The sequence below is a fragment of the Photinus pyralis genome, unplaced genomic scaffold (assembly GCF_008802855.1).
Source record: "Photinus pyralis isolate 1611_PpyrPB1 unplaced genomic scaffold, Ppyr1.3 Ppyr1.4_LG1, whole genome shotgun sequence".
Lineage (NCBI taxonomy): Eukaryota > Metazoa > Arthropoda > Insecta > Coleoptera > Lampyridae > Photinus > Photinus pyralis.
In genome coordinates this window covers 43253661-43268978 of record NW_022170249.1, presented here as the reverse complement: position 1 = coordinate 43268978, position 15318 = coordinate 43253661, and the positions used below count along the sequence as shown (strand labels likewise).

Sequence of the window (15318 nt, the reverse complement as noted above, 5' to 3'; positions counted from 1 at the left end):
CTGTGGTTATATACTCTTTGGTTCAATTTACTTTCGTTTAAGGTGTTTTGCCTATCTGTAGGGGTTTGTCATCACTGGTTAAACGCCAATTGGAGAACAAATAACCAGTTCGTTAGGGTAAAATAGCAACTAACAAAACAAAGTAGTTGTACAACAGGAAACTCGTCTAGTGCAATAACATCATTTTGTGAGAAACATAATGTAAGGCAAATTCAACATTTAGGCAACAGAATCTGTGGAATTAGCGAATCACAACTCGCCCATAGATTCCAAACTGAAGAGTTAGCAGTCAGGTCCTTTGGACTTTGGTTCCTCGTTCCCAAAATGGCAACTTAAAGATAAGTTTCGAAATCAACCACACTTGAATGTTGTAACAGTTTTCGTTACAGTATAATTCCCATATCACTGGGATTGTCTGCCTTAGAATTAAGATATTTTTTATTTATAATAATTTTAAGTTGAAGATGAGACAGTTTTCCTATACTACCAGTATTGTAGCGGCGTATGTCGCTCTGTTTATAATACCTACCATTGTATAGTGTATATACAATGGTACTACCCATCTAAAACTAATTAATGTTGATACTTTGCATCTCTAACAGCATTTAAATGTCTTTAAAATGAACCAACAGTTTCTAAGTCTCTAAAAATCTATAGAGGCCAATGTTTAAGTGTCACCATGGATCTCCAAAGGTTTCCAAGTCTCCAGGAAACTCTCAGAGGCTTTGAATTTCGTTTCGAAAAGCGTTAAATGACTTTTACTTTACTTTTGGAACTGAACCTTTTAATGGTATTTATTAATCTTCGAGTGTGTAGGAGTCCCCAAAATGACAAAGGTGTTTACAAGTCGAACACTTAAGAGCTTAAGGTCCTTAAAAAGGCTGTGTAAAAGTCTCAGAGCTTTTAAGTGCCGCCCGCACTGTTCAGACATTTCTAAATGCTTTAAAATCTTTACTAATGCTTTTGAGAATCCTCAAGAGCGGAGATTTTGTAATTGAGGAGTATTTAAGGGTGGAATTCATAGATATTACTTAAGTTAGACTTACACTTTACTAATTGCACACTTACTTTAGTTTAAGTGTAACCAAAGAGTATATGTGGAACTTATTTACTGCTCGTATTCCGACTTAACTGTCCGTATTTCGCCCGTTACTATAGCACTAATGTCATGCGTCACTTTGGCAAATATTTCTTTGAATACCAAAATGTTACCAAGTACACAAAAGCCGAGATTTTAAAGTAACGAGTTTTTAGGCCACTCATAATCTCACGTCTCCAAGCGCTTTCTAGATTGTTTTACGAACCCTACAGTCCTTAATTTTTTAGATGTCAGCCTTTGCTATTTTTAATGAGCCTTGTGAATAATTAAGCTTGCTTTGTGAACGTTTAATATTAAAAAAAGTACAACTCAACTTACTAGACTATATGATAACGAAAATCAATAGAAAAATGTAGAATTTATGATTTTATCTTTTCCAATGTGTATTATTGACATTTTATACAAAAAAATATATCAGTTCACATGTTTAAAATTATTGGACCAGCACATATATTCCGATTGATATATTTGTGGCGAAAAAAGAAACATTGTATAAATTTATCTTTGATATCTATGAAATGTTTGTGTGAATTTTGTCATCAGGGAAATCTTAAAAATCTCGATAAATTTGGACCATGTCTTCCTAATGGATCTTCTGGAAACATCAACATATCGCCTACCCAAGTAGGCATAAGTAATCGTCTTTCGATAGTTGTCCGCCAGTCGAGCCTTTCCATAAACAAATCTCTGTAATTATCACTAGAAACAACCACACCCTCACAGGCAGCAGCGTATTGAATAATATATCTGTAACACATAAAAGTTAAATGAAGTTTCTAACGGGTCACTAACCTATCGTCGTATGGAGTAATTCTTCTTCCATTCACTTCTCGGGACGGTGTAAACACAACGTATCCCTTATCCGCTAAAGAAAGTAAAAGATTTCTGTTTGTTGTTTGGTTGTGCTTCTGGCGAAACTGTGGCACAAATGCTACTACCTTATGGCCTCGTTTAACAAAATAGTCTATAGCTATTTGCAAACCTTTTACTGAGAAATGTTTTCCATTAGAGTGTCTGGAAAGGAAAATGACAACAAACACTACCACTGATTAGCAGAAAGATGTTTATTAAATGTGCATAATAAGAGAGAGTGAGTAAACCGCCATAGATACACAGTAAGCTGTAGTTGTTTCACCTATGGTTAGTATCGTACACTGGGTTTGGAGGAGTAGCAATAGTCTAATAGGTGCAACAACTTTATTTTATTTTGCCTTTATTTTTGGGGTTTCAGCCAAGGCTGCTCTACCAACCCAACCCACTATACATTTACAAATATCCATGCCCGCACCCGAATTCGAACCAGGGACCCTTAGCATCACAGTCCAGCTTTAACTGAACTGCGCCACACGGGACGACTTAACTTAAATTACCAATGATGTTAGACAGTGTGTGGTTCGGTCTCGGGTTAGGTACATGATCAACTTCAACCAACATTAAAAATCCCGGTGGTTTACCCTCTATATCACTCTCATCTACACTTACCCAAAAGCCACATTGCTACCATCTATTACAATTTCTCTCAAGCTTCCACTTGCCCTAAAGCTCAGAAGTGGGGGAATATTTTGTGTGCCACTAAAAGGAACTTGTACATTGTTGTTCAATGATTTGCGAGGACTTCGCGATTTTGAACGTGGCGAAATAATGGAAGCGTTATTTTGTGGGCTACAAATAATTGGATTGAATTCTCGGTTGGCACTTGAAGATTTGCGAGGACTTTGTGATCTTGACCGTGCCACAACTGAAGTATTCGTCAGGCCGTCTAGACCCTTTTTACAACTACACCTTTTAGCTTCCTCAGAGCTGAGCTTGATGCACTTCACACATCGTTTTTTAAGTAATTCTGAAATTGTGCTTGCACAGAAAAACCTTAGGGTGGCTTCCTTCAATCTCTTCTTCTTACGATTTTGTTTCGCTTTTCTTCTTTCAAATTTTTTTTTCTTTGCTTGAAGTTTCTTCGTTTGCCTGTTATTGTACGGGTTATTCACTTCTTCTTTCACAAAAATGACATCCTTATCTTCTTCCTCATCCTGAATATCAATGAAGGAAACATCAGATGTGGATTTCAAAGTGGCACTATCTGTCTGTGATGTCAGTGGAATATATTCATTATTAGGTGCTACAAATGAGTCCTCGATAACAATAACATTTTCATCTGCTGGATTAACAATTATCACATCATCTTCTTCACAAACAATATTTTCACTATTTAACTCCGAATTTAAATGTAGGACCTGAGCGTTCGGTTTACTCTGGAGGGAGGCATTATGTACATCATTATTATTAAGCGGGTTTCTTGTTTTTGTACGTTTCAATGACTTTATTTGGGGTTTACTAGGAGACTTACGGCCACTCTCACAGGGAACTGTCACACGAATACTAGACGAACTTTCACACACGTGATAGTTTTTTAAAAACTGTAGATTTGTGTGAATAATAACAGGTTCGTACATATCAATTTGCATAATACCAGTTATTCTATCATTTAACGAGATATTGCAAAAGTGTTCAAATTCATCCTTTTGAGTGCCGTCGTTGGCCACAACTCTCTTAAGTGTGCGTAAAGATCGTGTTCGACTTCTTGTGGTACGTTCTCTATTGGATAAGGGTTGTATGGCATCAAATATACAAGGCATTATTAAAAACGTGTCCGAATTGAAAAACCTGTAAGTTAAGTACAAAGTAATATTTTGCGTCAGAAATTCCTGAGAACTTACGTCACAATTAATTATGAACACGTATCACCATTATGTAATTTAGGTTCGTCTTTAAATATTTGAAAATAATGTTAGAGAATAATAGAAAAATAAATCCAGCGAATTAAAAATTTTCAATTTATTATGACATGACATTTGACAAGTAGAAAAATTAAAAATTGCTTTTGCTGCATTCAACAAATCAAATACGAAAATGGGCGCGTTCATAAGACACAACAGTTACCGCTACGCTACGAATATCGGTAACGTAACGGTTGGGGTTTATGTCACGTTCCCTACTTTGAGATGTATAGCGCTACCATTGAATAATATCAGATTTATTATTCAATGGCGCTACTAAAAATGGCCGACTGCTCCGTAAAGAGTGTAAAAGTAGCGACGTAATTAAGACGTATCGGTAACTGTTCCACAACAGTTGTTAAAGTGTCTTATAAATGCGCCCATTTACTGCTTTCCATTTGCGTGTGGGAAGCTCTGGTGCAGTTCGTTCGGAGCAGCTCGTTTTGCAAGTTGTTCATTGCGCACACATTTGAATTGACATTCACAGTACGTAAATAGCCACAAAAGTGTTTCAAGCCCCAAGCAAATAGGTGGTGCATGAGGGGACAAGGGAAATCCAATTTCGGGCGCGTCAGAGCTCGAAGCTTTCTTAAAAGGAACACACGGCATCGTGCACGGTACAGCTTAGAGCTCCTCTTTCGCTCAAATGGAATTGACGATCGTCGAAAATGACGTTTTAATTGGATTGCATTCGTATTAGCACCATATATATAAGGTATACAGTGAATTTTTTTAAATGCGAACATAGGAGTTTGTATGCAATGTAATTTCCCTATGTTCGATTTTAACAAAAACACATCATTCTATTGAGTAGTTCAAATGAGTAGTAGATACAATTGACAGCTGTCACATTTTTAAAAATGCCGCCGTCCAATTTAATTACGAAATCGGTTAGGTTATTGCTTAGAATGTCAAGAAGGACACTTCGAACATTTATTGTGATTGTTTTCGTTATTTATTTTCTTATTTTCTTTATTTATGTATTGAATAAATCAAATTAGTAGAATACCAGGTGCACATGACCTACAAATAATTGAAGGTTGGTTCACAATGAATTGTGATGTCAGCGCGTGCCATGTGAAGTCAAGTTATCGTAAGTTAAAGAAAAATTTATCATAAAGTTGCTATGGCCTCACATGGCTTAATTAAAAGAATCTTACCGAGTACTCTTCATCATAAAGACTATGAGTTGCTGTTCATAGTCACACAAATTGCGCGTTTTGGGAATGTGAACCGCGCACATCTCATAGATTGATGTGTTTTTTTTAAAATCGAACATAGGGAAATTACATTGCATGCAAACTCCTATGTTCGCATTTTAAAAAAAACTCACTGTATATGATTAGGACAGATATACGTAAAGAACAGATTGCTAACTAAATGGAAATTTAGTAAACGCAGCTGTAATGCAAATAAGTATAACGGGTGGCCTACAAGTAGGAAAAAATTGAGGAAATTAAATTTGCTTTAATACCTAATACAATTTCGAAAATATTAATTTTCCCTGTTAGAGGACATCAATAATCTACAGATTTCTCCTCTTTATGTTGGTGGATTATGACTTATAAGTACATCTGACACGTTGGATAATCACAGGTGTGCAGATTACTGACCTCTATTTTTATTATATCAGTGGTGCAGATACGCAGTATTTCTCTAAACTAAGTACCTTTCAACTATTTATTTGGTGCTGTGTACGTTTAATTAATTAATTAATTAATTAATTAATTAATCTATAAAAAAGCATTTTTTTCACAGCGAATAGAGTGCAAATACTTAAACTTATTTAACAGGACTATTTAACTAACTACACTACTTATTGGATTGTTTTTTTTAAGTGAACAAATAGATAAGCAGTTTACGTAGTTGTATGTACGAGGATTGTGTAAAAAATAAGGCTCCGAAATTTTTCAAGTATAATAAGGCATTTTTTATTTGAACTGCACCTTCGATATTCAAACTACGGTACTGATAACTGTTTGTCTTTGTAATATTATTACTCTAATAATAAAAACTCAACTTTCCTATTAAAAGGTTTATTTTTACACATGAAGCTTATTTGTGGTGTATAATTCTTAACTTTGATTTGATGTTGAAGAATATGGTCTATTAGCAAATAGCAAAACCAAGAGATATCAATCTCAAAAAGCCTTATTTGTCCAAAAGTTAGACTTTAATAGGACAGACAGAATCTATCCAACTACGTTTGTTTGTAAGTTACAGGGTGAAAACGAAAAGTTTGACTTTTTGGGATGTATCGTAGAACATTGGTCAATATGTGAAAATGTACGTTAAACATTCTCTCAAAATTTCTTCTGCAATTATTTGTATGAATGGTAATGGAGATAAACAAACTGGTAGGTAATTTAATCTTTAATAGTAGAGGTGAATTCTTATAATTACTCATCAAATAATACAACGGTAGGAAATCATTATCAATCTGGCGTGAAAAATTACCACGTTTATTGTATATCAATTACATAGATAACTATGTCATAGCCATAATCGATAGATGATTACAGTCACAATAAATCCTCATTAATAGGGTACATGTTACACATACTCAAAAAACATCAAATAATATTTTAAAAAATGATTCTATACTAAAGTCAGACATAACTTAATAATAATAATTTTAAAAATCCACGATATTCTGGACGATTCATCGAAAAAAATGTACCAAACACACAACTGACCAGAGAATTCCGTGAAGAACTCGTTCGGGCACTTTTTCATGTTACACATTTTTCATTGGCACACTGTTGAACCAAAGAGTAGTACTCTTTGGTTGAACTTCGTTTTGTACGGAGGGATCTAGCTAGTTCTAAAATTTCCAAAAGTGCTGTAATTCTGAAGATATTTTACATCAATTCAATCAAGACTTTGTATAAATATTCCCAGAAACGTGTTACCACCCAAAATCATTTTGCGTACTAGATTTCGTTACTTTTAGTTTACCCCTTCAAATATCCCTGAAAAATAATGTAAAAAACCATCAAGATGCTTAGTACACAAGCATAAACAGAAAATTGCATAACATTGAAACTATTTCGGCTGAAGCGCGTTCTTTGAATATCCCATATGTAGGTAGTTTTCAGAAATCTATTCTCGTCGTTAGTACTCTGTACTGTATTTACTACTACTATATTTTCTTCAGAATTAATTATTTTTAATATCGAACTTTTCATTTAACTACCGTATAATTAACAATGTTGCAACAACAAGCACAGGACGTTTACATATCACCATTGAATATCCAGAGGAGTTGGATATTCAATGATATAACTATAGGTACCTATAGTAAACACTCGTCTATCGTTAATTATGTGTTAACAACGTCAATTACGTCATTAATTGGTTCATAGTTGTCGTTTCCAAATCTTCTTAGCTGCAAGGTAATAATCCCACTGAAAGATGTACCCATTAATAAAGAAAATTTCAATTGTTCCATCTTACATTGTTAAAACAACTTCAAACCCGTATATTCCGGTCGTAACAAAATTAAAAGCGCCCGGTAGCGTTTCTATGGTGTGGTTGTAAATGTAGGTGTAGATTGGCGATCCCAAAAGGTCAACAATAGTCTCGACCATAATCACAAATGAAAATACTTTGCCACACTCGTTGAAATGCACCAGTTTGGAAATTAGCGATCTAGTCATTGGACTAATGCTACCACCAAAGCAAATTACTGCTCCGGCTGCAATTGAATAAGTGATTATTCATGACGATGGATACCGATAGTTACTTACCAACGTACATGTGCCAATCTTTGGACGCAAGCCCTTGTATCAGTACATTTGCCATTACAGACAAAAAACCGAGTAATATCACAACCGATTCTTCCACTTTTAAAAGTGTATGCAATACGTAACCGCCTAGGATACTCCCAATTATCCATGAAATTTTCCTACAACTGGCGAATAAGGTATACTGCCTTAAAGTCCAACTTAGCTTTCTTCTTAGGTACAAAAATACAATGTTACCATCGGCGGTTACCGCCAGTAGAAAAATGACGGTCATTAAGATCACCGATAAAAGCAAAGGCCTATCCAGACCAGGCCTCTCTTCGAACGTAGTTTTCACAGTATCCTTAATTAAGGAGAATTTAAACAAATTACGGCATCGTCCCTACAAATAAAATGCAAAAGACAAATGTTACGCGCAATTAAACAAAAGCTCACTTCTGTTTCTGGATTTGGGTTGGATTCCTGGACGAAAATCATGACAATTATCCAAGCCGTTACTATACAACTTGCTGTGATGTAATATAAGGTAAAATATCCATAGGCGTGAAATACAAATGAGCTAGCAGTGGCTCCTAGTAATCCTGCTATTGTTATCACAGCTTCAAATATACCCATCCTAGAATCAGAAAGTACCTATATACCGTTCTTATGTACGACGTTTGTACCTAAAACCTCTTTTGACGATATGAGTAGTTTCGGTTAAATGGCAAATGCTGACAGCCAAAAAAGAAGGAAATCCACCTGTTAGGCATATTGGGATTGAGGCTAAGAGTAAAAACCAAGGTGACAGCATTTCAAAGAGAGATATTGCCGTAATTATCGCGTAAGCGCAAACGAAACCTGAAAAAAAATTAAAGTTACTTTCTTATCCTAAAATGATTTATTTCTCTTATGTAGGTTCTGTTCTGTTTCCTTATGAAGCGGTACACGCATAAATTTTCCTATACCAGTAATTTTGTAAATTGTGATTGTCCGTTCAAGTACATTTGTTGCTAAAACAAATCTTTTTTGGAAAAATCTTGCACTAAATGAATGTGTTTTTTGTAATTTTCATTTTTCCAAACATTAGACATTACAATCGGTTCATTTTGAAGTGAGAGTCCTTTACATACTTATATGGTTTATAATCAAACTCTGTATGCTTCATTCCTAAGTATTTTGTAATAGTAGAATTTGAATTCAAAGGTAATGTTTCATAGGGTACTAATAAATAGTTTGTTCTGCTTCGCCTTCTGTGGGAATAACCTCTTAAGACTCGTGTGAAAAGAATCACTTTCAACGCTCGTGTTATTTAATGCACTATGGATCGTTAGTAAGTGCAAAATACACAATTTCGTCTCCGCACCCGCCGCTATATAGAAAAAAAACGAAAAAAATCAGCACCTTCTTCAGATTCTCACTTATATCTGCCTTTCTGTGCATTTCACTAATTAAATTTACAGTTTTGGCTTGAATTTGGAGTTTATGACGATGACGGAGTCGTAGGTGGAGGAGAGCTAATCATTTAACCCTTGCATTACACTGGAGAGCAGTTCCAGGAGAGGTCCTCCTTGTTCCTCTCATTGGCGGGGAACTTGTCCTGAAGTGTGGTGTGGTTATGAGTTTGCCTTGCTCAGACGGATCTGTATACATTTTGTAGGTAATACATTCCGTACAAATCTTATTCTGATACTTGTTTTCCTAGAACACGCCGTAACTGAATTACTGAGTTCTAAAGTGGGAAATTTGTCACATCAACATTGACTTTTGTAGCTAAAGTGTACCGAAACGATGAAATAAGCGAAAATCTGAAGACTGATTTTTTCAGTTTGTTCAATATGGCGACAGGGGCGGAGGGGGAAAATTGTGCATTTTGCATTTTAAACACCGTCCTAGACAACATATCAAACATTTAAAACTACCGATCCGTTCCCCCCATGGGATACACCTTGTCGTGGTGGTGGGGCTCAGTAGTCACTATTTTCAGTGGCGAAGCAAAGTATCCCAGGTGGGTATCTGCTAGACTCCTTGGTTTTTACCCGAAAAAGTTTGGTGCATAGCTACCCAATTCCAGTAAATCTAGTTGCACGGAAGCTCATTCATATGCCTTATGGAGTAGGGTATTAATGAAAGTATCCGTCTAATAACAAAGTTCAGGATGTGTTCGAACCTGGGCTGATCTAAGAATTTTTAATCTGTGACAGATATGGGAATTTCCTTAGATCAGTTTCGAGTATTTTGCCGGGTACTCCGGATTAGGTGTTCTTGCAGTTTTCCTAATTCGTAAGGTGAATGAACAACTGAAGACCTGCTGCATGGGCACCTCTAAAAGGTATTAAGCGGGTCACTCTGTAATTGGGCGGAAGTCTGTTCAGAACAAGAGAGGGATTAAAAATAAATACTTAAATCACTGCATTTTACCCCCCTTAATTTTAAATAAAAATATTAGGAATTTTTTTCTTTTTTTTAAAACACGTAAGTAATCTTTTATGTTCGTATACTGAACTGCGACATCAATTACGGGGGGAGGGGGTCCTTTCTGTTTTAATTAATTTTTTCTGTATTTTTAACATCTTAGCCTCCGGAAAACAAATCTACTCTATATTTTTGTTTCTCTAAATCTGTTCTAATTCCTCTTGTTATTTATTAAATGCGCCAAATTATTTTTGACAAGCGAATGTGTGTGATACTAATCTGAAATATGGGGTAAATAACACCAATAGATCATAAACATCATAAACGAGATAGGTATAGGTGTATTAGGAAGAATCTCAATGGCTGAAATTTTTTCAATCAAATAGTATGAAGTTCAAGCATTATTTCCAATCAAAAGACCGAAAATGTTTATTTTTCTCAAAAAACTATACTAACATTAGATATCTAATTCTAATTTTTAGAATAAGACACATTACGTAAAGTAAAAAAAAAGCAGCATGCAATTTAAGATAACTAAGTTAGCGTCGACTTCCGGTTTAAGCGGAAGTGCTGCCATTTTTAAAACATTTTCGATTGGAAAATTAACCTTACTTTTGTGTATAGTTAAAAAAAACATATCTTGAACTGCTTCCCAAAAACGCTCATAGTGAAAGACCAGGAAAGTCAGGAAGAATCTTTCGAAATGATCGGGACTCAAAAAAGACATAAGTTGTACTTGCGCAAACGAAATTTTACGTAACCCTATAGCTATACAAATGAGAGAAGTTGTGTCTTTTGCTATTTTATTATTAAAAAAAAACAATTTCTGAGTTATGATGTTTTTCTAATGGAATGAAATGTTTCTCAACCATATTCACCTGATTTTTGTTTATCGTTGTACTACTCAAATCATGGCATGAATAGATGTATATTCCAATTCTCTGTTTAGAATAAGATCATTATAGTTCCAGTGGCAGTGCTTTCCGTTTAAAATTTCTTTAGCTTTAGAAAATTAAAATAAAATTTGGGAATGCGAACTTATCTGCAGCATCCCCTCACCAATTTAGTTAGCGACTCGTTTGTTAGACATTGGTACTCTCATAGATAAACCATATTTACGCAACTATGAAATAAATGTCGTATCGCTCTTGCATTTGCGTATGGCAAAAAAATTGATGTCAAATCTGGAAATAACAATTTGATTCTGCCACAACCACAAAAATAAGGTTGTTCGTAGATCTTCCAGGATTCCGTTCAAAATTTTGAGTGAAAGTCACAACGTGATGGTATAGAACTTACTCACGAAATTAATTCAACTAACCTGCCAAAGACATTATCATAACAGGTCTTCTCCCATATTGGTCTGACCACGGGCCCAGGAAAAAGCACCATATCGAAGTAACTACTATTTCAGTTACAGATTTGGTTGTAGTTAGCACTGCCGCATGCGGTTGCACTTTCAGCTCCAATTTGGCGGTTTCGTCCGTTGCTTCTGGTGTACCCAATAAAGCACAATCGCTCTTGTTAAAACCCATAGTTACATAGCAAGTCCTGTATACTACAAAGTTTGTCGTGACGGGATCTGGAAGTTTATTATTAGCATACAATTCCTTTTGAAGTATAGTTGGCCAAATTACCTGACAGAGCAAATGCAAATAAGAGGAGAGCGAAAGGTATGTCTACACTTAACTTCATGGCGTGGCCTGTACGTAGGCTAGTAAGACAAATTTCTACATTATATCCACTCTTAGTTAGTTGTGATGTATTCAAATACAGATTAAGTTTTGATACTTCACTTGAGTAGATATGCTTTGCAACTAACCCACGTGTTAGTCATTGTAAGTACTACAACAATTCGGGGGTTTACCGGAAACCGTCTTCTGGGAATTCCATTTGGTTTTGGGAAGTCACAGTTATAACTTTCACTTATATATACTGTTACATCATATATAAATAAATAAAAGAAATTAAATGCATAACATGACATCTTCCTTTAAAAATTAATAATTTTTATCTCGGCGGGAGGAAGTAAGCCAAATCGCACATGCCAACGTAAGTATTGTCAGTGTCGAAAATGTTATAGGTTTGACCTTGCTACTACATTTTTATTATAAGCGAAGATTACGAAATCGAAAGTAGCCACAGCAATGAATCACAAAATAGATGTGTTTTTAACTTTATCAACCAGGTCTTATTGTTGTTCAAGGAAAGCGGTACTTACCTAGATTTTGTTAATCACAGTAGATTAGTTACATACTTATCACAATTTTTCGTCACAATTCCCAACTTTACATCAAAATAACATCGGGAACAAGAATTTAAAAAAATTATAAGAGGCCCTATCTTAAAAAAGTACGTGATCCTTCACGCCGCACGTTCGGACTCTCCATTTATTTGTTTTTTTGGTCCTTCTGCCAATCAAGTTTCTTTGGTATAAGTAGGTATATGATATACATACACATTTGTTTTCAAGATTGCTAAATGATCTTTATAAATTATTATTTGTGAGGGGTAAATGTGTTTTCTTCAAATAAAAATTGTAATCATGCCTATTATTATGTGAAAAACTGTAAACGGTTATTAAAAATGATATGTATTTACTTACTAAAAAAAAGTTATTTGTTTCATAGTACGAAAAAAGTGCCAGTAAAAACGAAGCTTTTACGTCTGTAAAAGCTTCAATGCATTATAGGGACAGAGCAAGGGATCATGACGAGTGGTCCATATTCGTGACACTACCTTATAGTGGTTTAGCTCTAAGCGCTCATTGAGCGTTATGGCAGTTATAAGTTATTGTGTAACATGGTCTATTCCGCAATAAAACGCAAGTCTGTGCCTAAAATCTGTAATACCTGAGGTGTAATGAGGTGTATTGATTTTTCCATTAACTTTAGATTAGGTACTGATGAAACAATTTTGATGTGATTGCATTTACTCTAATGGAATAGATACACTTATTTGATGAGAATTCTAAAAGCTCGCAATTTACCATAGCGATGGGTCTATACAACTTAAAGGTCTTAGAAAAAATGCAAAAGAGACGATGCTTAAGGCAAACCTACTATCAGATGTTATATAAATCTATTGAACCCGTCATTATATTTTGTCGTATTGTAGGATTCCTACCAACACTCGAAAAGAAGAGCAAAGAAGAAAAAATCGTAAAGACAACTAACAAAGATTGGGTCCTTTTCGTGATTTATCTCACTTCGTATTTAACAATTCTACTCTACAATTTGAAAGTGTTGATAAACAAAGAAATCGCTTTTTACATATCCAGGAGGATGCAAATTGTATATCTCTCCATTTCCGGACTCTACACCCTCGGCTTAATCGTTTTCGGATACACAGAGCGCCGAGTGGTTAATTTGTGCATAAATCGTATTTCCGAAGTTGATAACTTCCTGAAACTGGCAGAATTGGGCATTGTGTACGAAGACGTACAAGTAAAATTGAGAAGAACTTTCTTCATCATACTAACTCTGACAGGTTTCCGAACACTATTCTTCTCTCTTGTCGTGGAAATTTATTTCCTGCAGCACGTCTGCATATTTTTCAATCTAATTTTGAAACTCGCGTTTGTTTTCACGTTTACAATGTTTGCAGAACTCGTATCGTACAGGTTCGAGCTCATCAACAACACCCTCAGATCTTACTTGAATCGTCATGTTGATATTCACAACACATCGAGTTACATCGAAAAACTGTACATCCTGTGCCGCTCCCACTTTAAATTATGTAAAGTAGTTGTAAAACTAACATCGAGTTACGGATATCAATTGTTAATTACCGGCGTTGCACTGATTGCTAATTTTGTGAGTGTCTTTTATCTACTGTACTCTTTTTGGAACCGGAATAGTGGGGAGATCATAAAATTGGTTGCAATTTCATTCTGGTTCCTAACCGAAGCTTACGAACTGTATGGAATGGTATCAAAGTGTAGTCAAGCCAGCGATGACGTGAGTAGCTCTTCACTTTCACAATGCATTCTTGTGATTTTAGGCCAATGAATTACCAATTACACTGCACGAACTGCAAGATGAAGTCAATTCTACCGAAATAGAGGATCATGTAAGTTAAGTACCTAATTGGAAGCCGTAAATAATAGCTAATTTGGCAGATACAAATGTACTCACTAAAAATGTTACATCAGAAGCTTTGCTTTTCAGCTCTTGAATTTTTTGATTTTGATTTTTCGCTACTTTTTGCCGTAAGTACCTCCCGGTCTAAAGAAAACCCTCTGATAGCCATTGTTTTAGATAATGGGCTCGGTTTTAACATTTTTGGTAATTGTGCTGCAATTGGAACAGTTGGAACAAGTTGAAAACTCCTTGGGAATCGTTGTGACTGAATTTGTCAACAAATCTATTATTGCAACGACCACAATGAGCGATGATATTGTTGAGGGCGACTATTACGATTATGATGATTATTAGTAGCATTTTTGTTTGATGCAACAGTACATTGTGAAATTAGGAATAGAATTTGTAAGCACGTTTGGTGATAATGTTGAAGAAAATGCACAAAAAAAGCTGATTCAGGTTCGTGAAGTGGAGAACCGATATGTCAGCCATATCAAATTAAATTCGTGTTCATTTTGTGTTTTGTGCCTTGTTATAGGTACACATTTTGTGCTCTTGTGATTTTTAAATTCTTCAGTTTTTTAGCATATGAAACATTCATACTGGGTGTTGTAACATTCGAACTCTTTTTGTGCCTCTATTCTTTTAGGATGAGACAAATGTCTTGCTCTTGGTAGAGCAGTCTCGATTAGTAAAAATAAACATTCCCCAGTGACTCTTCAACGATCCTTAAACGACTCATTTATTTATTTATTATTATTATTTACCACGTTACATATCTGGTAGATGTGTTTGTGGCACGTCAAGCATAACATATAAAAGTAACATACAACATAAATATACATTATACGATACAATGATTTTACATTTAACATATACATAAATAATATTTTAGGTAGGTACATACATGTAAGCGTACAAAGTTTATAATATGTCTGTCGGTGATATTTGTGTGTTTAAAAATTCATTGACTGAATATAGCGCTTTACTGGTAAGGAACCCCTTAACTTTGATTTTAAATTGTCTATTGTCGAGTGCTTTGACATTATCAGGTATAGGTGGTTGTAGAGTTTCAAGTTCACTCCATTCATATCAGACATCTTGATGCGATGTCGGGGTAGTTGCAACGTCCCTTTGGCTCTGGTGAATGTCAGAATTTAGCTCGTAGGATTCAACAGTCGAATGAATGTCCACCAAAGAAGCCAGAATATATAGAGAAGGCA

General features: G+C 35.2%; 3 protein-coding genes across 3 annotated transcripts; 1 reads left to right on the top strand and 2 right to left on the bottom strand.

The window, feature by feature from the left end:
- Positions 1 to 1548: 1548 nt before the first annotated feature.
- Positions 1549 to 3972, bottom strand: LOC116158892 (NEDD4-binding protein 1-like). The gene is made up of 4 exons (XM_031471752.1): positions 3814 to 3972; positions 2582 to 3760; positions 1892 to 2113; positions 1549 to 1846 (listed from the first exon to the last, which is right to left on the bottom strand). The coding sequence occupies exons 2-4, from the start codon at positions 3730 to 3732 to the stop codon at positions 1639 to 1641; spliced, it is 1581 nt and encodes a 526-aa protein (XP_031327612.1). The 5' UTR covers positions 3733 to 3760; positions 3814 to 3972; the 3' UTR covers positions 1549 to 1638.
- A 2333-nt stretch (positions 3973 to 6305) lies between these two features.
- On the bottom strand, positions 6306 to 11834 carry LOC116158794 (proton-coupled folate transporter-like). Its single transcript, XM_031471634.1, has 7 exons — positions 11651 to 11834; positions 11335 to 11595; positions 8285 to 8459; positions 8055 to 8235; positions 7623 to 8001; positions 7330 to 7570; positions 6306 to 7280 (listed from the first exon to the last, which is right to left on the bottom strand). Exons 1-7 carry the CDS (start codon positions 11706 to 11708, stop codon positions 7196 to 7198), a joined length of 1380 nt encoding a protein of 459 aa, XP_031327494.1. The 5' UTR covers positions 11709 to 11834; the 3' UTR covers positions 6306 to 7195.
- Positions 11835 to 12058: 224 nt separating this feature from the next.
- On the top strand, positions 12059 to 14933 carry LOC116158795. The gene is made up of 4 exons (XM_031471635.1): positions 12059 to 13972; positions 14016 to 14084; positions 14134 to 14223; positions 14273 to 14933. The coding sequence occupies exons 1-4, from the start codon at positions 13010 to 13012 to the stop codon at positions 14447 to 14449; spliced, it is 1299 nt and encodes a 432-aa protein (XP_031327495.1). The 5' UTR covers positions 12059 to 13009; the 3' UTR covers positions 14450 to 14933.
- The last annotated feature ends 385 nt before the right edge of the window (positions 14934 to 15318 follow it).